We start from the raw sequence: 23016 nt of genomic DNA, 5'->3' as shown, positions 1-23016 counted from the left end.
CTTAGATCAGTTCATTATAGAAGACAATATATTTTACATAATAAAATTTAAACCAGGCAACACCATATTGTATAAAATAATTTTTCCTAACACACTCGGGAAGGAAATGTTAACTATAGCCTACAAAAAAGGAGTCTGTACACCTTGGGACAACTGAAAACAATCCTTAAAGCATAAGTATTTTTACTGGCCCAACTTGCGATGAGATGTAAGACAGTTTGTCAAAGAGTGCTTTACTTACCTGCAATCAAAGGCCACCCCAGGGTTGCAAAAACACTGGCAGGAATTACCAGCTGTCCATAAACCTCAAGAAATAGTCAGTATTGACATTACTAAGATGGTAACTAGTATCCAAGACTACAAATATGTACTGACCATTATAGATCATTATTTTCGATATGTAAAATTCCTAAAGTTAAGAACTTGAGGGGCTGAGGAGGTAGTTAGAAATATTGAAGTTTATCTGGGAGATTTTGGGATACTGGAAGTGCTGCTGATGGACTGTGCCAGGGACTGTACCTGGAGGATGCAGTAGACACCTGCCAAAACAATAATTATTCCCAATGAGGTCTCAAACACTGGATCAGTGAGTGCTGTGAACTTATCAATAACCCAGCTGTGACCTCAATGAATTTCTCTTTGTGTCTTACAACACAAAGGGGTAGTCACAGCCTGCCCTGTAAAGACAGCTCTTTCTTCACACAAAACTACATGCACCTAATTACACATACACCCTTCACTCAATATTCTAAATTAAATATAGTTATTCCTACATCTTGAATCTTCCAAATTTTTCACCATCTGGCTACGACTACAGAGTCACTCTCAAACTAAATTTATCTGTGCTGTATACCTCTTACCTAACTCCTCTGATTATAAAGAATTCCATGACTACTTAACTTCCAAAGTGGTGCACATTCTGACTCTCTTCCCTTTTGCAGATATCTCCATTCTTGGAGACTTCAATGTTCACCACTAGTTTTGGCTTTCCTCTCCCTTCACTGACCATCCTGGTGAACAAGCCTTTAATTTTGTTATCCTTTACAACCTAGAGCAACTGGTGCAACACCCTACTAGTATTCTTAACTGTCTTGGAGATACATCCATTTCTAATCTTTTCCTCTGATCCTTTTGCTTATGCTGTAACCCTATCTTCTTTGTTGGGTTACTCCAATCACAGCTTCATATCTGCATCTTGTCCTATTGCTTCAATCCCTCCTCAGTATCCCCTAAAGTGGAGTTGTCTCTGGCATTTTGCCTCAGCTAATTGGGGGGGACCTGAGGAAGTATTATTCTGATTTTACTTGGAATGACTACTGCTTGTGTCAGAGATCCATCTCTGTGTGCTGAGTGCATAACAGAGGTGATAGTGTCTTTCATGGAGATGTGCATTCCTCACTCTTTCTTTTAACCTAAACCTTCCAAACCTTAGTTTAATACAGCCAGTTTTCATGCTGTACATGACAGAGGTAGCCCACAAAAGGTACTTGAGCCTTCCATTACATGAATGTCATGAACTTTACATTTCTTCCCAGAATCATGCAGTCTTTTCACCAACTAGCCAAAGACTCCCTCATTAATAGAAAGTGTCAAAATCTTTCAAGATCTAACTCCCCTCGTGATTTCTGGCCTCTAGCCAAAAACATCTTCAATAACTTTGCTTCTTCATCTTTTCCTCTACTGGTGATCTTGTTTACTTTAAAGAGTCTTGGTCATTCCCTTTTAGGGATTTTGGTGAGACTTTTGCTGTTGCTTTTGAAAGAATTTGGCACAAAGCTTTGATTTCCAAACTACCCTCCTATAGCTTCTATCCTTCTATCTTTCATCTCAAGTTTCCTTTCTAACCATTCCATTGCTGCTGTGGTAGACAGTCATTGTTCTTCTCCTAAGTTTATTAACAGTGTTACTTAGGATTCTGTCCTGTCATCCCCTCTCTTCCTATTATTCATCAATAATCTTCTAAACCAAACTTCTTGCCCTATCCACTCCTATGCTGATGATACCATCCCGAACTTTTCCATCTTTTTGTAGACATCCAACTCTTCAGGAAGTAAACAGTTCATGCAGAGAAGCCACAGAATGCCTGACTTTTGATGTCTCTAAAATTTCTGATTAGGACAGAGCAAACTTGGTATTGTTCAGTGTCTCAAAACTCAATTTCCCCATCTATCAACTTGACACAACCTTCCAGATACCCTCTTCTTCAATGACACTCAACTGTCCCACTCTTCTACACTGAACATTCTCAGTCTGACCTTATATTCTAAACTGGAAACTTCACATCTCATCTTTAGCTAAAACAGTTTCTATGAAGTTAGGTATTATGAGTTGTCTCCACTAGTTTTTATCACCTCTCCCCAGCTGTTAACTCTGTACAGGGGCTTTACCCATCCATGTATGGAGTATGATTCACATCTATAGAGGGGTTCCACCCATACCACTCTAAAATTTTAGACAGGGTGTAATCAAAAGCTTTTCATTTTATCAGCTCTCCTCTAACTGATGTCTTTAGCCTCTCTCTCATTTTCATAATGTTGCATCTCTTGCTATCTTCTACCATTATTTTCATGCTAACTGCTCTTCTGATCTTACTAAATGCATGCTTATCCTCTTCCCATGGCCTCACTGCACAACTTTCTTCTTTCTCTCACCCCCTATTCTGTCCACTTCTCTAATGCAAGCATTAACCAGTATTCTCAATCATTCATGCCTTTCTCTGGTAAACTCTGGAACTTACTGCCTGCTTCTGTATTTCCTCCTTTCTTTGACTTGAATTCTTTAAAGAGAGAGGTTTCATGACAACTTATCTTCCGTCATCTGACTTTTCTAATCAGCAGTCTTTTTGAGAACTGGTGCTTAGGTAGGCCTTTTTTTCCTAATAATTTTGTTGCCCTTGGCCAGTGAGCCTCTTGCATAAACAAAAAATAAAATAAATACAGGAACTGTGCCAAGGGTACAGAATCAAGTTAGTACACTTCACATTGTATCACCTGCAAGAAAATTCAGTGTCAGAGTGTATACACCCTACTATGAAAAATGGTGCTCACATTTTTATGCAAAGGCTGACTCATGAAGTGACCAGAACATCTGACCAAATGTCAAAAAAGTGTTAAATAGTGCAATCCATAAAACCACTGGTGAACAACCATACTACCTAATGTTCTCCAAACATCTACCCCATAATATAGGTGTCCATCTGCTCCAAATGACTGAGTATCCTGATCTGCAGGCAGCCCATGAGGTGATCCATCAGACAAACAGGGAAAATTCCAGAAATGTAAAGGCAAAGCTAATAGGGAGTGGAAGGACCAGTTAGTGTGGACTAAGAGAGAGATAGCTTCATCAGTGGTAGAGCAGAAACTAATACCCAGGTAGTTAGGTCCATACAGACTCGAAGTAGTCTTGTGGGACAGAAGTGTCTATGTCTCTAAAAACTTGTGGGATGCTATGTGAGTGCACTGAGCAGCAGACAAAGTTAACCTGTACCATGGGATAGACCTATTAGTAATGGAGCCTGAGGAGGTCATATCTCTCCAAGGAAGAAGGAAAGAAAGCGATTGGGCAGCAACACATTCATATAAGGTGACCTGTGAGACAATATATTGAGGAAGCTTAGGAGTTCCCATAGAGGGGATAGTGAAGGGCCTCTGATAAGCATAGAAGTATAGGACAGGCTGACTCCTTTCTTACAGATGAGGTACAAAGCCAAATGCACTATTCACTGAGCTTGAGGTAGTCCTGGGCTCTGTGGAAATTACCGGAAAGTCATCATGGGAGATAACCCTTTTGGGATGGTAATTCAACTCAGGACAGAGGATTAGATGGGTGTGTGTGTGTGTGTGTGTGTGTGTGTGTGTGTCTATATATATATATATATATATATATATATATATATATATATATATATATATATATATATATATATATATATATATATATATATATATATATCATGCTTCGGGTTCCTTAGATGATGTTGGTCCCTCACTAGCTCCAGCATTAACTTTTCTGCCTCCAGACTTCCCCAGCTCTTCCCAAGGACACGATGTAAACAAAGCAGTGTATGGCTGGACAAGATCAACCTGTTGGTTTTGTTGGTGCAGCTGACAGTTCCAGCCGCCAGCCACCAAAAGTCAGGCAGGCAGTCCAACACAGCTTGTGGCGGCTGGCACTTCAGCGGCAAATTGCCAAGTGTGAACCTGCCTTTATGCAAGGTAGCTGGCATTATAAGTACTCACTAACAGCACTATAAATTAAATCAAGTTCTACTTAATTTAATTCATATATATATATATATATATATATATATATATATATATATATATATATATATATATATATATATATATATATATATATATATATATATATATATATATATGAGGCTATCCGTGCCAGAAGGTCTTAACCCTAAAATATTAGTTTTGAGCAAACCCCCCTCAAAGTTAAACACTGAAAACGAGCATGAAATCGGTCAGAATATATATATATTATATATCAAATGAAAGCTCTCGAGTAGTTCTGTTTAGTTATGATGGTTGTCAAGAGTAAATCCGAAAAAATCACACCCATTTTCCGAGTTTATTCTAGCCTATGTCCGTAGCGGTAATTTTTCCCCAATGGAAATGGTGTGTAACATGTTATTTTAGGATATTATGGTGAAAATAAGAATGTGTGAAGAAATCATGATGAAAGGTGGAGAACTTGATTTTTTATGAATATTTTTCCCCCGCAAAATAAAGAATTTATTCATCGCGCGCCTTTTATTATGCTTTCATCTATGTTTCATTTTCTACTATTGTTCAGGATCGTGTACTAAGGCATTTTATGCACTGTTTATGCAGTTTTTATGAACATAAAAAAATTATGTTGGCTCTCATCCTTTACACTGGCTTGAGACAGTTAAGTTCATTATCAGATCAAGGCTTTTATGATCTTAACAATGCCCTTAGCAGATTTACCAACCTAATAAATCCCCCTTCAACCCAATAAGTAGGGTTGCTGAGAGATTTATTAAGATACTCACGGTTGGTGGTCACAGCAGAACTGTGACACTTTCGTCGTCTTCCTTCAGTAGTCGAGGAGATCGTCTTCAAGCCGTTCCGGGTCGTCAGGGTCGTCAAGATCTTCTACGCAAGCAGCAGCAAGCAGGCCTTGAGCAGCGAAGAGGTCAATGAACCACTGCTTGTACCCGAGGGGAACGAAGGCTAGCAGGTGGTTGAGATCTGCCAACTTCTCCAGACTCAGCTGCACTCCCTCGGGGTACTTCACAGGCAAGCTGACAGAGGTGAGGTCGAAGGTGGCGGGATCGTACGTCTCCCGTCTCCCCTTCTGCAGCCTGACTTGCGTTGGGGTTTCTATCTCATCGTTGTAACTCTGCCAGATGGCCATCCCCTGCTTGAACTCCGCGCTGAACTTGAACATGCGACCTTCCTTGAACTTGGCCTTGGCAACCTGGGTCTTCGTCAGCTTGGACTGCAGTGGCTGAAGGTCGAGGAACTGCTCGCTAGACATCTTCACCACATTGAAGGGGCGCCCCTGCCTCGCTTCTGACATCAGCTGCACGTAGTGATCCGTGGTGTAGATGTCCCGTCCTTTGAAGTAATTCTCCAGGTTGCCAAAGTCGCGGTCGCAGGACATCTTGGAGTGGCCGGGCATGAGGAAGAAGTGCTTGATCGTGTGAAACCGTCCACTGTGCACGAAGCGTAGGAAGAGCAGACACAAGTTGAGGTTCTTGTTCTGCCCTCCACAGTTGTCGCTAAAGATGACAAGGTGCTTGATGTACTCAGGGATGACGGTCTCGATGTAGTGAATCAGGCAGCTCCCGATCTCACACGACCCCCTCTTTGCCACGGTTTCGTTCCATACGTACAGGGCAGGAGTGATCTTGCTGGTGAGGTCATGGACGCAGAAGTCGTACGTCCACATCTTACGTTTGTAGAAGGCTACGTTGGTGGCCAGCCGAGGTGTAGCAAGGGTTTGCTGTAGATCCATAGCGAGGGCGAACCTGTCCTCATTCACGTCACCCTCGAAGATCTTCATGATGGACTGCGCCACGTTAGACTTCGCGTCGTGCAGGGCCCTGGCGTGACGCAACTTCCTCTGCAGGTACTCGTCCTGGTTCACCATGGCCACAGCAAGCTCAGCGTCGTTCTTGTCACACCAACTGCAGCTGTCCACCGTAGGAGGGTTGGCACCGATGTTGAAGGTGGCAAAACGCCTACTGTAGCCGTCCAAGGCAATCTGCTTGTCGTCAGGAACACCCTTCTGGTCACACCAAGCCTTGAACCGGTCGTAGCAGCGGGAGTGAGAGTAGCCAGGAGGAAGGTAGACCTTGTTGCGGCTCTTGGCACGGGAGTAGTGGGACGTGCAAGTAGGGAGAGACAGGATGTGCTCGTCAACAAGCTGCATCACGTCGTCAGGAGTCTTGTGCGGTGTCTTCTTGCCACGACGATCGACAGGAGCCACACCAGTTTCTCCCATCATCTTCAGCATGTAAGAGACACGCTTCTCGCAGATGTTGTGAATGCTGAGAAACGCCTTCTTGCACACCACCGTCCTCGTGCCATCTGCCAACACAGTATACTCGCGGGTAAACTTCCTCCTGCTGTTGCCGGCTTGGGGGCTGCTCGTCGGCTTGGATGTGACCATCTTGGAGAGGTAAGCAGTCTGGGCATCGTGGTCGGCGATCCTCCAGTAGTGGGTGAAGATCTGCTGGACAGCTTCCTCACCCAGCAGCACAAAGCAAGCCTTAGGGCAGGTGCAGGGCTCCCCTACACGACGTGCAGGGACAACTTTGTTGGTTGCCCGGCTCACGTACTCCTCTCCACTCACACGCTTGTTCTTCAGCACATTCTTCTTCCACGTCTCCTTCTGCGCCTTCCTCTTCTTCTGGGGGCCGTCAGGACGTCCTCGAGGCTCGTTGTCACCACGGGAAGATGAAGATCCGCCAGCAGAAGCCATGGTAGCAGCGAAAAACAGAGCAGCGTAGGGTTGCTATGGAGAGTGATGATTGACAGACAGCATGGAGAGCAGGAGAGATAGAGAGCGAGAGAAGGGAAACCCGCTTCCATTGGCTGAGGCGCGCGGTGGCCATGACGTCACGCGAATACTCGCTCCTCATTGGGAGCGGCACGGCTGGCTGCCGGCTGACAACACGTGTGAGATACACCCATATGGCTCGGGAATCCCACCCATCTCGCTACCTTTTTCTGCGTGTTTTCACACGACTTTGAACCCTGTTCTAGGTGCCTGAATGGTCGCATTTGGCTTGGCCCCACGTGGCATAAGACTTTTACACCCCTCCTCTTTCCCGGGCAACCGTTATCTCGAATCTCATTTTTCGAGGGTTAAGACCTTCTGGCACGGATAGCCTCATATATATATATATATAATATATATATATATATATATATATATATATATATATATATATATATATATATATATATATATATATATATATATATATATATATATGAGGGTCTGTTCAAACATTATTTCATGGCAGAATGAGTTTCATGAGAAGTTGATTTAATTCACAATGCTGTTAGTGAGTACTTATAATGCCAGCTACCTTGCATAAAGGCAGGTTCGTACTTGGCAATTCGCTGCCGAATTGCCAGCTGCCACAAACCGCATTGGACTGCCTGCTGGACTTTTGGTGGCTGGCAGCTGGAACTGCCAGCTGCACCAACAAAACCGACAAGTTGGTCTTGTCCAGCTGTATACTGCTTTGTTTACATCGTGTCCTTGGGAAGAGTTGGGGAAGATGTGGTGTCTGGAGACAGAAAAGTTAATATATATATATATATATATATATATATATATATATATATATATATATATATATATATATATATATATATATATATATATATATATACTAGTAATTGCTGCAGATGGAGCCAAGTTCTTAATGATTACCAATCCCTCTTCTTTACCTGCTGCTAGATGTCTCGACATAAGTGTCAGGTGTTTGCCAGGTGTCGCTGCATCCCTCATGTGAGTATCTTCCTTCCTGATAAGGGGAGTCACAAGCTGTAGAAGACCATGGTACTTCTCGCTGTTGAGGCATACCCACTGTCTCATGATGGTGTTTGGGTCTTCAACGCTCAGCTCAAGCAAAAGAGTGTGATAGATACATCTTTCTTGTCTTTTCTTCAGCCAGGGACGAATCCACAGGCATTTTCTTTTTTTGTTTTAGCTTCTAGTATGCCAAAAGAGATGCAATTATCACTTCGGCATCATCGTTGAAGGAAGACATCTTGATGAGTTGCTGTTTGTTTATATTCGTTTCCTGCAACCAGCCGCCCCTTCCCATTCACCTACGTGAACATACATCCAGCTGGGAAGATGTATTGCAAGATATTGTTAGCTTGTTTCAGGTCACAATTTAACAGTGAATTGCCAAGTGTGAACCCGCCTTTAACCACTTACTTTCCTTCTTGCTTAACTTGAGAATCTATTCTTCTTGCTCAACTTGAGAATCTATTCAAGGTTAAAATCTTCTAGAAAAAAATACTGAATTATATAACATTATGCAGTCACTTACATTTACAAAATTGACAAAACTGAAACTGCATGATTTAGAATCAGCATAAGGTATTACCATGCCATTCAGTAAGCTGGAACAGTACTGTGCCAGTCCCCATACATTTGCTGAATGACTGATCATTTTCTTCTTTTCAACTTTGCTATAAGAGGCTCTCATCTATTATGTTGTAACCCAGTCACAAGTTGAATATGGTTTGTACATGAGTCAGCCATTCAACAAGAAAATGCATGCAGTACTTTTTTTCAGGCCAGCTTGCACTCATCCTGGTTAGACACATGATGAGGATGGTTGGATAACTTCAGGGAATGTATCATAAACATGAAGCTATAGAGAAAAATGTTAATTTCATAAAACACGACCAATACACCGATAGTTATCACTGCTGCTATCACACTCTCCACTCTATGATAGTGAACACCAGTGTTAGTGGGCATCCCTCCAATCAACCTCTTCTGGTAAGTCAACACCTACATGAAGCAGAACATCAAAACGAGTACAAGGCCTTCAGAAGATTGACAGATAGTATAAACATTCTCTGGGATGGTTCAGTAAACAAAACTGTTGCTTAACTAAACAGTGTGTATGAAATTTCTCAAAATTCCATCAAGTTTGAAGCAGATTTTTGGGGAAGGCAATGGTGATGTCATGATGATGATGAAGCAACAGTAGCAGAGACCAACACAGAGGAAGTAAGGAATATGAAATCAACTCTTTTCTGCTTTCAATACAAGTCAACATCTATCTTTATACAATGCCTAAACACAAAATAACACTAAGGACAATAATGTGTAAGTATTTTAAAATACACTCAACAATCATCTGGAAGTGCTGAAAGCTCTGCTTTTGACATGAAGTTAATACAAGGTATTCATAATTTACAAATCTTCAAAATATAAATGTATGAATTAACAAATCAAATGAATTCTCCAATGCACCAATCTATTCATACAGAATTAGCATTAGTAAAAAAATTCAACAAAAATATTAAATAATGTAAAAAAAAAAAAAAAAATCAAATTCATGATTTACAAAAATTTATGAATTTTTTATTACAAATAAGGAATATAATTCATTTACAAAGTCTAGTTTACCTATTCTAAGGTGATTAAAAATAGTCAATATCAAACTGCAAATTAGAAGTCTGAGAAAATGGCATTCCCATCTTAGATCATGGAGAAATTAATATTATTTATTTTATATTTGACATTTCCATATTTCATAACATGATAGAAAGCTCTCCATTAACACTTACCAATGCTTTCAGAGCTGTTATCAGAAAATACCATCTAACATTACACCTCCCATGTAATGCTACAAAAAAATACACCCTTGTTTTCTCTTTCCTTAGAGTTGCTTCCTTTATGCATGCCAATTTCTTCTTCACAACATACTCTTTACACAATTAAGACTGACATATCCAATACATTATTTTCAAGAATGCAATGTATTAATGAAATTAAATAAGCACATTTTCAAAATTGGGTAATCAATACCAAAAAAAAAAAAAAAAAAACTTTCCTTCTCTGCAATCCAATGAACTGTATGAGCAAATAGTTAAATAAACTATTACATAATATCTTAATATTTTCCCAACAGTATTTTTAAATGAAGATCTACTAAAAGAAGTAGTCTCATTAAGTCTCATTAACAATAACAACAAAAGCATTGATGAATGGTTGTCCATTTTCTAGGCAAACAAATGAAACTCAGTGGTAATACATTTTCTTGAGGACTGGAAGTGGAGGCCACTCATGATGCATAGCCTCCTTGTGGAGCAGATGAACCCAATGATGATACTTCACTGATGCAGAAAGAGTGCCATCTTACCATCTGCTGTTTCCTGAGTTATAGGAACATCTAATTTAATCATAAAATAACAAAACATTTTCTTTTCCTATTTGTTTGTTTCATACCAACAATGAAACAAATAAAATAATGGTATTTTATAGTAAATTCAACTTATTCTGACCTCAAAAACATCAGCAGTTACATGAAAACTACACAAGATAGTAATCTATCCATCTGTTTATTTACCAGGCAGACAATCCCACATGGGTGGCCCAAACAAAGCACTACACATTTACACACATATCATTCACACACTTAGCCCCATAAGCTCTATGGAAAAGAGTAATAGACACATAAACTGCTGACCCATCAGCCCCCAGTGGAAAAGAGTAATAAGACACATAAGCAGGAAATATACAGTGACTCCCTGAGTTATGAAGTTAGGTTTCAGACAGTTCTTCATAATTTATGTTCATAAGTCATTAATTTGAAAAAAAACTTTGGGTGTTTAGTACCCTCTTGAGTTTCACAAAATTTTGGGCATTGAAAACAATGAAAACCCTTATTTATGCCAGCCACAAAGCCTTTCACTGCGTAAGTGTGTGTTTTGTCCTCATATTCAGCATGACAAAGCTGTGCAACTTTTTTTTTATGTATGAAGGATATTGTCCTAGGGCAACAAAAATCCAATAAAAAAAAAAGCCCACTGAGATACCGGTCCCTGAATAGGGTCTGAAGCAGTAGTCAAAAATTGAAGGATAAGTGTCTTGAAACCTCCCTCTTGAAGGAGTTCAAGTTATAGGAAGGTGGAAATACTGAAGCAGGAAGAGAGTTCCAGAGTTTACCAGAGAAAGGGATGAATGATTGAGAATACTGGTTCTCTTGCATTAGAAAGTTGGACAGAATAGGGGTGAAAGAAAGAACAAAGTTTTGTGCAGCAAGGCTGCAGGAAGTGGAGAGACATGCAGTTAGCAAGATCAGAAGAGGAGTTAGCATGAAAAGATGGTAGAAGATAGCAAGAGATGTAACATTACGGCAATGAGAAAGAGGCTGAAAACAGTCAGTTGGAGGCAAGGAGTTGATGAAATGAAAAGCTTTTGATTCCACTCTGTCTAAAAGAGTGGTATGAGTGGAATCCCCCCAGACATGTGAAGCATACTCCATACATGGAGGGATAAGGCCCTTGTACAGAGTTAGCAGCCAGGGAAGAGGGGGGGGAGAAACTGGCAGAGGTGTCTCAGAATGCCTAACTTCATTGAAGATGTTTAGAAATGAGATGTGAAGTTTCTAGTTTAGATTATAAGAAAAGGACAGACTGAGGATGTTCAATATAGAAGAGGGGGACAGATGAGTGTCACTGAAGAAGAGGGGATAGTTGTCTGGAAGGTTGTGTCAAGTTGATAGATGGAAGAATTGATTTTTGAGGCAGTGAACAACACTAAGTTTGTTCTGCCCCAATCAGAAATTTTAGAGAGATCAGAAGTCAGGCATTTTGTTGCTTCCCTGCATGAACTGTTTATATAAGTGTGTGTTTTATCCTCATATTCGGTGTGACATAGCTGCGCAGCTGTCACATGAGTGTGTTTTGTCCTCACATTCAGTGTGATGCAACTGCACAGCTGCAACATGAATGTGTGTTTTGTCCTCATGTTTGGTGTGACCAAGAACTTTGTATACTAGGTCTACTCAATGTTAAAGTTTTGCTCTCCCCACGGTGGTGGTGCCTCCAGTGGCCAGAGGGAAACATTATTCTCACTCACATAAGTTTATCATTACCCATTAGCTTCACTGTTTAAGATTTGGCTGCAGAAATAATAAATTTATACATTGCTGGTAATCCCTAAAGTAACAAAAGCTGTGGGTACCATCATCCCATCTAATCTCTCTACATATGCTACTTCCAAAATTGATAAATTTCACAACACCAACTCTAGTCTGTTGTGCCACATTTTATGGCAAAGCCACTGATGGCAATGTTAGCAAGGACTCTATACTATTGAGAGTAGAGGTATATCATATGTCCACATCTGCATCCACAGCCACAGTTCTGATAAATTAAACATGTGTACCCACAGTTGTGATAAAATGAATATCCGCATCCACATTATATACATTATAGACTACACAGTCCAGAGCTTGTAAAATTGAAGAAAATGAATTAATGCATGTTTACTTAATTACATACTAAAATTACACCTTTTATTAATTTCCTTTTGAATCTACACAATCTAATGTGTCAAGAGTTTTGTGGAAAGGCAGGAGGAGAGAGAATTTTACATAATGACTATGTATCATGTAAATATATTGATGTATATATGCATGTATGTACTGCATAATATTACTGTATATATGTACTTATGTACTATAAGAAATATTGCATAAGTAATTAAATATGAAGGGAAGCAGTGTAGTTGGCAAGAGAGAGAGAGAGAGAGAGAGAGAGAGAGAGAGAGAGAGAGAGAGAGAGAGAGAGAGAGAGAGAGAGAGAGAGAGAGAGAGAGAGAGAGAGAGAGAGAGAGAGAGAGAGAGAGAGAGAGAGAGAGAGAGAGAGAGAGAGAGAGAGAGAGAGAGAGAGAGGGATTGTGTATTTACCTAGTTGTATTGTTCAGGATCCGAGCTAAATCTCATTTATCCTGTCTCCATATCTGCAGTTATCTGATTTCACTTCAGATTTGCTAACACTAACAGCTGTAACCACCTGCACTTAAACTAGTCCAGAGATCAATGCTATGATATGGGAAACTATATTTCTTAATGTCACTGTGACATTTACTCTTCCTAATCTTTTTCCTATGTCCTCTTGTACATCTTGTTCCCTCATTCATATACATCTCCTAAACTGTCTACCTTTTCCATACAGTTTATTATTTTTTACAATGTTATCAAGTCTCCCTTTCTCCTCTCTCTTCCAATGTTACTAATCTCATTTCTTCCAGTCACTCTTCATAAGTCTTTTCCTTCAATTCTGGAACTATCTTCATTGCTGTCCTCTGTATTCTTTCCAATTTCCTCATATTTATCTATTCTTCTTCCTATGTGGAGACCGTACAACTACAGCATACTCCAACTTGGGACATATCATGGTTGTAATTTTTTTTTTTTTATCATATCCATGTCCGTGTAGGTAAAAGCCACTCTAATGTTATTTAACATCCTATATGTGGATCCAAACATTCCACTTATATACTCCTATGCTTCTCTGGTGACAGTGTGTCCTGGATAATCACCCCCAAATCCCTTTCTTTATTACTTTTCATTATCATATCTTTACTCATTTTATAGTTTCATGTAGGTCTCCTTATACTTTTTTCCTATTTCCAACACATGATATTTCTTAGGATTAAATTCAAGTTTCCAATTTAGACTCCAAGCATAAATTTTATTCAAGTCTCTCTGTAGCTCCTTACAATTAATATGTTTGGTGATGATTGCATCATCACCAAACATATTAATGTAGTTATTTAATCCTTTCTGCACATCATTCATGTAAATCTGAAACATAATCGGTGCTAATACAGATCCACTTTTTACCTCGCTCCAGCTTGAACTATTATCTCTTGATTATTGTCCTCATTTATCTATCCTTCAAATAGTCTTGCATCCAACTTAATATTTTGCCTTTTAAACCACCTATATTTTTCAGATTCCACAGTAGGCTCATGTGAAGAACCCTGTCAAATGCTTTATTCATATATAGATATACAAACAGCATCCACCAGTCCATCTCTTTCTTGTTCTGCATCTACCATTCTAGTACAAAAGCTCAGCAGATTTGTAACACATGATCATCTTTGTCTAAATCTAAATTGTTTATCTGTAATTACCTATTTTCTTCCAAATACTGCACCCATTTTTTTTTTTAACAATTTTGCAGAATTAACCTATCACGCTAGTTAAGGATACAGGGCTGTAGTTTAGTGGTTCCATTTTATCACCTCCTTTATAGACAGGCACTATCTTTAGGCACTCTTCCTTCTTTCAATGAACTATTTACTACATTCAAGATTGGCTCCACCAGTTGATCTCTACATTCTTTCAGTGCTTACCCTGACACACCATCTGGTCACATTGCTTTTCTAACATCTAAGTCACTCAACACCTTGTAGGTTTCATATTTTTTCCACCTTAATTTCATGTAATCCTTCATTTGACACTCCATCTGTAGGCACAACAAAGTCTGCGTCCATTTTAAATACAGATTTAAAACTCTCATTCATAATTTCACTCATCTCCTCATCATCTTCATATGTTCTTCTGCCTCTTTTTAACTTTAAATACAATCTCCATATTTCATTTTACCATTTATGTATCTATAGAAAAGCTTAGGTTCCTCTTTACATTTGTTCACTATATCCTTTTCAAATTTCCTTTCTTCTTCTCTTTTTATCCCAAGATATTCATTTCTTGCTTTTTATATTCTTCTCTATTCCCTTCATTCCACTGCTTCTTCAGCTTCTTCTATGCCTTGTCCTTGTCCATTTTGGCCTTTGCACATCTGGCATTATATCAACTATGCCTGCTCATTTTTTAGTTGTTTAAAATTTGCCTTTGCATAGTTTAGTCTTCCATTTCTGTAATCTTTTTTCAAATCCTTTGCTTTTATCTCTTCTAATTTAAACTTTATTACAACGTGATCACTTCTTCCTAATGGGGGCAGGTACAGTAGGGTACATAATAACAAACATGATTTGTTCCAATGCAGCGTTCATTATGGCAAATGCATTATGGTGACTGAAGAACCTATGGGAAAAAAAAAAAAAATTAACTGGTTCCAGAGAACCAGAAAATAACACCAAAAAATCCACAATTCTTGAAAAATACAAAATATGAGCACATTTCCACTACCATATTTGAGATAACATGACAAATACAATAGCTACAAATGAAATTAGGATGACAGTGAAAACAGCATGCTATTTTTACCATAAATTTATCAGCTGAATTTACCATAACCGAAGAAATAACTGAGTTTTTGGTGACATGTGGGAACTCGACAAAGTATTAGCATTTCTCTGTCACAACAGCTCAGTCAGGCATGCCACAAGCTTCACACAGGAAGTTGTGCTGGTTTTTTATCTCCCCTGTCATGCACAGTTTCGAATGTTTCAATACATGCACCTGTATGCCTCAACCAGTTGACCATGGGGTAAAAACACTTGTCCATTGTGGAGAAGACAAGAATTGTCACACTCCATGAAGAAGGTGTGTCTCTAGCTGAGATAGGGTAACATCTACACATATCTAAAAATACTACATTCATATGGGGAAAGCGTGGTATGGGAATCAAATATGAAGAATAATTCTGGGTCAGGGAAAAAGCATAAAACATCCAGACACACAGACAAGCTGCTGCGAAGAATCGTGATGGTGAGGCGTTTCATCACCATCCATGAATAGATGAAAGACGTATCTATTTGCACAATTAAAAGATTACTGAAGGACTGGCTTGGACTTCCAGCACATCATGCAGCACAAAAACCAATGCTGACTGCCCACATGAAGGTTAAAAGACCGGACTACTAGGGATCAGGAATGTGTGGTATTTTCCGACAAAAGTTGTTTTCATGTCATCAGGTCAATTACACAGACAGTGCGACAATCAAGACTCCAACAGATATGATCCAAAGTTTACAGTGAAGACCGTAAAGCATCTGGCCTACGTCATAGTACAAGGACATTTCAGCAATTATAATGGTCAGGGAGGAATGAATTTTCTCCTTAAAAGTACAACCATGAAGGGTGACAATTATATTGAAGTGTTACAGGAGAACCTGCTGCCTTTTTGTCAATATCTGAAGATGACAGTCTTCATGCAGGATGGAGCCCCTTGCCACAGGGGAAAGAAAACCATGGATTTCTTTGCTGAAAATAGCATTCAAGTCTTGGATTGGTCTGGCAACTCACCAGATCTCAATCCTATTGAAAATGTATAGACATACATGAAGAGGTGCCTGCAGACTGCTCCCATGCTGAAAGAAGCTATCAAAAAAATCTGGTCCATGGAACTTGATAAAGAATATTTTGTACTCTTGTTCAATCTATGCTCCAGAGACTTGATTTTTACTAAGAAACAATGGTAATATGTCTAAATACTGAAAAAAAGAGATAAGATGCACAAAACATTGTTTGATTCCATCTTTCTTTGATCAAAATAGCAAAAAAAGTTATTGTACTAATTTCATCTGCAGGCACTGTACAGTATGTTATAGTATTCTCCCGAGTTTCACGCCTAGTCCTAGGTTCTTACCATCCTGAGTTTCACACATAATCATCCCAAGTTTTGTGCTGCTTTGACAAGCATTGGTTACATTTACCTAATGTCAGTCTCTCTCTCTCTCTCTCTCTCTCTCTCTCTCTCTCTCTCTCTCTCTCTCTCTCTCTCTCTCTCTCTCTCTCTCTCTCTCTCTCTCTCTCTCTCTTCCCTGCCCCCCTCCCTCCTTCCATCTCTCTCTCTCTCTCTCTCTCTCTCTCTCTCTCTCTCTCTCTCTCTCTCTCTCTCTCTCTCTCTCTCTCTCTCTCTCTCTCTCTCTCTCTCTCTCTCTCTGTGAAAGTAAGAACAATCCTAAGGATTGCTGAATAGAATGAGACTGATTGAGAATGAAAATGGAATTACACATACGAGTGAGAAAGGAAGAAGCAAAAATTACGTAAAATGAATGAGGGGAAAAGAGAAAGTGCAGTATCACTCCCTTGTCCCTTATCTCTGACAGATAAGGGGGAGGGAGGTTTGAGACAAAATGAAAGAAGGGAGAGGAGGGAAAAAGAGAGGAAAACAGACGGTGGATAGGTAAGCAGTGGCTTGCACAGCTGGTGAGTTTGTTTTGCGAGTTTTAGTTTGTTATTCCAATGAATTTTTCTTAAAATTTCAGTGCTTGTACAAATGGCAAATTTGCTTTAAGCAGTTTTGGTTCATTATGCTGACTGAATTTTTATTAAAATTCCAATGCGTGCACAAGTATTCCGATTAACCCCTTCACGCCCAGGTGGCCGACGGTCACCCACGCATCCCATACCACCCACCCCCAAAACTTACGCTCGTCCAAAAATATTTAAGAAATATGCATGTAAATGCTAGAAAAGTGTTATTAATCCACTATTTCCACTTAAAAATGAGCAATATGGTATAAACATACACAGTGATATATTATAACGTATAAGAAATAATAATGGCAATGGTAATGATAATAAAAAAAAATTATAATGAGATAAAGATGGTGGTGAAAATAAAAGTACTAGGAATATACATAGTAGTTGTAGTGGTGGTGGTAGTAGTAGTAGTAGTAGTAGTAGTAGTAGTAGTAGTAGTAGTAGCAGTAGTAGTAGTAGTAGTAGTAGTAGTAGTAGTAGTAGTAGTAGTAGTCATTTACTTACGGTAAATCATGGGTGGTAATCTCTCTAATTTTTCAGCCATCATCCTTTTGGGGGGTCCTCTACCACTTCTCACAACACCAGTCATTGTGGTGTTAAGGCTCAGCAAGTAATTGCTAAGTCTGAGACTTGTGTACCAGTTATCGGTAACTACATGTCGACTGTGATCCAGTAAGTCCTTCATCAAATGTATAACAATATCTTCTGAAATCCTGAGATTCCCTGCTGCTGGATCATCAATTTTGAAGGCCCCTTTGTCATAATAGACCGCAAAATTCCAGGAATATCCATCCCAGTAGTCACCAGAGAGGCAAAGAACAAAAACCTTGATGCCAAAACAAGCTCTTTTTGTTTTTATGAACTGTCTAAATCCAAGACGACCCTTCCACAAAATAAATGCTTCATCAACAGCTACATCCTCACCTGGTTGCATAACTGCTTGGCACCTGTCCCTCATCAGGTCCAAAAATGGTTCAATTCTGGTTGACAGTACATTTTTCTTGACAGTGGCAGCAGATTAAAATCTCAAGATTTTGAGAATGAAGAGAAACCTATTCCTACTCATCACTTCCTTTGTGAAAACTCGTGGGCCTCCAAAAACTGCATTGTGTGACCAATACATTTGCATATTGGGTAGTTGTACCACTCCCATGGCTATCAATAACCCAAAGAATACACACATGTCATCTGCTGTTACTGGTGTCCACTTTAGCCCATGTACTTTTTTCTTTGTTGGATTTTCAGCAAAATAAACATCAGCTCTCTCATTAGCCCATGAACACAATTTAGAAATCACATAGCCATCTATAAAATGACTAAAAGCATCTCCAGGAGTATGGAAAGTAAGGGCTGGAATAGCCTGGGGCCCTTGGGCAGCACCATTGGTGAAGCCGGGCAGTGCACGTGGCTGTGCATCAGCAAAGATGTCGACAAGAAACTGCCACCCACTGTCTTCAACTGGATCAACATCCTGCCATAATTCACTATCACTAAGCTCCAGTTCAGTGTTACTACTCTCATCTTCACCCTCACTTTCTGGCACATATGATGTATCAGTGTATCAGAGTCTGAATCACCCCTGTCTGACATGGCTGTAAATTCCTAAAAACTATCACAAAATATAGCAAAAATAAGTTTCCAATAATGGCAAGGCAATGAGAAGACACTAAAGTACGTCCTTTTGTATCAATCGCCTTAGGCAAACTGGGCATGGAGAGGCACTTCCGGCCAATAATATTTTATGATGGACAGTCATGCCACATATAAGCAAATTAATTGGCTGATGGGCATGGCTTATTTTTATTCCTTGCAGTAGGCTATACCAGGCTCATAGACTGCCTACAGGACGAAAAACCACTCCACAATATGTACAGGTATTGCATGATGTATATGTATATGTCATGATGTTTGGTATGGAGTGTGTCCGTGACGTAAAGGTGTACATCATGGGTGTGAAAGGATTAAATATTTATTAAAATTTCAGTGAGTTGTTGAAGTTGTATGTTATAATAACCATGCGTTGTCACGTACCCTGCTGTACTTCATACTGGGCCTGGATTCTGGCTTTCTGGTAAACACTAGGTCAAGCATTGAAGGCTGCTCTTCTTCTCTGTACATTGTACCTTCATCTACTCACTGCTCTATTCATCATGACTAATTGCATTATCTCTTCACTCCACAAATCTGTACCCTCCCTTAGTTCCAACTCTTCCTAATTCCCATTCTCACAATTAAAGTCACCCATAAGCAACACCTTATCTGTCCTTTTAATCACATTATCCAAGCATTTCCACACTTCTTGCATCTCCTTATACTCATTTGTCTTCCATGCATTTATTTTGGGTATTATATATGTGCCAACAATCTTCCTCTTTTTCTTTTCACCATCTTTAACTACAATGCTCAAGATTTCTGCCATCCCATCACCGTATTCCACTTTTTCAACAGATAAGATATCTTTCTTCACCAATATTAACACTCCTCCCCCACCTTTATCTTTTCTATCTCTCCTGTAAATGTTAAATCCTTCCTCTGAAAATTTTATCTGTAATTCCTTTCTTAATTTGGCCTCTGTTAAACATACGATATCCAGCTTGTTATCCCTTAGTTCCAATATACTTGAAACAAGCCCATCTATATTTGTGTACATAACTTTAATTATATCACATTCATTCTCAATCTTGCTATATTCCTTCTCTATTGTTGCTCCTCTTCCCTAGCATTCTTCAACCACCACTATATCTTTAAATCCACAATTTTCAACGCAAATTCTTTCACTTGATCCTGTGTTCTTTCTTTCTTTTTTTTTTTTTGCTTTAATCTCTTCTCTCATCTCTTTCAGTTCATTCTTCTCATTCTCATTTAAATCTCTTCTTATCCATATTTTTTTAATGTCTTCCATCTTTAATAGTTTCCATGTCTCTGCCATTACAGTTTCCACTGTCATTTGAGTACTAATTCTAACTTTTAGAGGCCTCACTCCATTTTCAACATACTTGCCAAGCCCCTGAACTTCCTCAATTTCCTCCATTCTTTCCTCTCCTCCCTCACTCACTACTGCTGCTACTATCTCCTTTGCTCTCTTAAGTTCCTCTCTTTCTCTTATAGTCCTAGTCTTAATGGGTAATTTCTTTTCTTTATCACCAAATATCACAATACATCTTATGTACTGTATGCCTTACTATTTGCTCTTTTTCCTTTATTATTCTAACCACTTTTTTTCAATCTGCTTATCATGTTCCTCTTTTTATTGTCTCAATATTTCCTTCATATCAATCATCTGTTTTTCTCTCTCTTCCTTCCAGCTATGGGCTTCTTGTTTCATCATATCTTGCACTTTATCTCTCATGATATCCTCACTTCGGTATTTTCCTTCTCCAGACTATTCTTCAGCTCCTCATTTTCCCTTTTAAAGTTGTAATTTTGGCTTTGTTTTTATTATTCTGATCCACAAGTTGTTCTATCTCTTCTTTTCATTTCTTGTTTTTGTCTTACTTTTCCTTCTCTCACTACTTGATATCCCTCAATTCCCCTAAAATACTCTTCATATCCTTACCATTCATATCTAACTTCCAGTTTCTCACTGCTCCAGTCTGTTTTCTCCTCTCTTCTCTTAATTTTGCATAATCATCTTCTACTTTCCACAATCTCCTCTTCACTCTGCCCACATTTTTCCTCATCACTAAAACCAGGGGAATCAACTTCTTCATCTTGGGAGTAAAGGGTGATGATGTCATTGCCAACTATATACACCCTGGTAAGTGTCTGTGAGTGTTCACAGTGTAGGGAACAGTTTAGTCTTCTTCAAGAAGGCACATGTAAAGTGTATAACTGTGGATTGGTGGGGTGGAGGGATGTCAGTGGTGGCCAATAAGGTGGGCAGGTCAAAAGTGGTGACATCTATGGCAAGTAGCTGAATGTGGGATTGGGAGGTTGGAAGACGCACTGTTCAGGCCCCAAGAAGCAGTGGTCCTCTAACCACCAGATGAGGCAGGTGGTGACCACCCATTCAAGTAGTCTGCCCACACAGGAGACAAGGGCTATGGGGTAATAGCTGGATGGATGGGTGGGGTCTTTCCCTGGCTTGGGAATGGGCAGGATGACAGAGGACTTGCAGCACTCGGGGAAGGATCCTCATAGCCAGCTGGAGTTGTAGACGGAAAGCATGGTGTGTTGCATTGGAGGTCGGAGGTGGATGAGGAATTCATAATGGACACTGTCTTGGCCTGCAGTTTTCCCTTTGTTGAGGCCCGGAGTGGCTCAATCTAGTTCACCAGTGGTATTGTCCTGTGCCCTTGTGGAGAGAGGTGAGGGAACTCCAATCTTCTCTGCAAAGTGGGGATACCATCACATCAGCTTTGTGGGCATCATCCAAGAATGGGTCTGCTTCATCCTCAAGGGGTGGGCAGGTGTGGGTCTTGCAGCCCTCTACTGCATGGAAGAAGTCCCATGTGCATTTGACAGAGGCTGTTGTGGAGAGTGAGGCGCAGTGGGAGCTCCATGCCTTCCTTTGCGCAAGAAGTCTTATTACCCCTTCTGTGGTGTTGGGTGATGATGCCACTGATTCCAAGCCTTCCTCCTTGCCATGACAACTTGGGAGCACTCTTCGGACCAACATGACTTGTCGGGGTGACATGGGATGCGGTGAGTAGTGAGATGGAAGGCCTCTCTGCCAGCCTCTTCCAAAGTTGGGGAGATGCACACCGTGGTATTGTTGAGGGAGAGTGAGAAGTTAGGAGGATCACTGAGTGTTCTCTCAAGTCAATCCCATCCAGTGGGTGAAAACTATAGCAGCAGCCAGGTAGAAAGGACAGAGTGACAAGAGGAGTGGAGGCGAGCAGTGGGAGGTGGTCGCTCCCCATGTATGGACCAGAGGTGACAGACATGGTGAAGGCTGGATCCCCAAGGAAGAGATCTAAAACAGAAGGGGCTCTTGTGCATGGGTGGTACCAGGTGGACAGGCCAGGAGAGAGTGGAATGATAGATGGGGTGTCTAGGATGAGCTGGAAGAGGGCCCTTCCTGTAGTGTTGGTGAGATGAATGGTGAGGCAGGGTCCCAACACCTGTGGTGTTGGTGAGATGAATGGCGAGGGCAGGGTCCCAGCATCTGTGGTGAGCACTGAAATCTCCCATGAGGACAACCAGTGGTGGGAGGGAGACAAGGTAGTAATCTATTTCATTTCATTTCATTTCAGTGCCATCAGCATTGTAGCACACTACTATGGAGAGCCAGCCCTGGTTCGTGGCAACCCTGGCTGCTACCATCTCCAGGCTGCCCCAATTCCACTTCGGTAGGTTGATAGGAAAGTGTGTGAGAGTATCCTGGAGTGCTAACAGGACACTGCCACCTTTGTTGTGTTGTCTGTCTGCATGGAGGATTGTATATCCCAGTAATTGAAACTGGAGGTGTGGTGGAAGCAATGTCTCACATATTCCTACTAACAAAGGGAATGTGTCAGCCAGATATAGGTCTAATTTCTGTATTTTGTCAGGAAGAGAACGTGCATTGCACTACAGGAGGGAGAAGATAATTGCAGAAAGGACAGGACAGAAGAGAGAAGGTCATTGCAGAAGGGACAGGACAGAAGAGAGAGCAAGCCAAAGGTGCAATATGATATTGAGGAATGACTCTCCCTGTTGAAACAGCTGATAAGCTTCCATTATGAGTCTATAAAGTTGGCCCAAAACAAGTCATGGGGGAAGGAGGATGGATGGTGAGGAGTGGGAGAGGACTGTGGGGCAGTGATCAATCCCAACTGCAGGCTAGTGAAGAAGGAGGCGGCACTGTGGATAGCAGGTGTAGA

The 23016-nt window shown here is 40.3% G+C and overlaps 2 protein-coding genes across 8 annotated transcripts in view; both read right to left on the bottom strand.

Annotated features, from left to right (window-relative positions):
• Positions 1 to 4374: 4374 nt before the first annotated feature.
• Positions 4375 to 7377, bottom strand: LOC135099896 (uncharacterized). The gene has a single exon (XM_064002553.1). It carries the CDS (start codon positions 6961 to 6963, stop codon positions 5071 to 5073), a length of 1893 nt encoding a protein of 630 aa, XP_063858623.1. The 5' UTR covers positions 6964 to 7377; the 3' UTR covers positions 4375 to 5070.
• A 1505-nt stretch (positions 7378 to 8882) lies between these two features.
• LOC135099894 (uncharacterized) overlaps positions 8883 to 23016 on the bottom strand; it is a 53928-nt gene continuing 39794 nt past the window's right edge. For 6 of the 7 annotated variants that reach the window (XM_064002552.1, XM_064002551.1, XM_064002541.1 and 3 more), the window contains one exon: positions 8883 to 10397. The gene's annotated coding sequence lies outside the window, so the exon portion shown is untranslated. Of the gene's footprint in view, positions 10398 to 14012; positions 15086 to 23016 lie in introns of those variants that run through there. The other variant, XM_064002543.1, reaches the window with a different exon arrangement.

The sequence above is a fragment of the Scylla paramamosain genome, chromosome 4, assembly GCF_035594125.1.
Source record: "Scylla paramamosain isolate STU-SP2022 chromosome 4, ASM3559412v1, whole genome shotgun sequence".
NCBI classification, from domain to species: Eukaryota; Metazoa; Arthropoda; class Malacostraca; order Decapoda; family Portunidae; genus Scylla; species Scylla paramamosain.
Note: the sequence above shows the minus strand (reverse complement) of the source record. Positions and strands in the feature narration are given on the sequence as shown.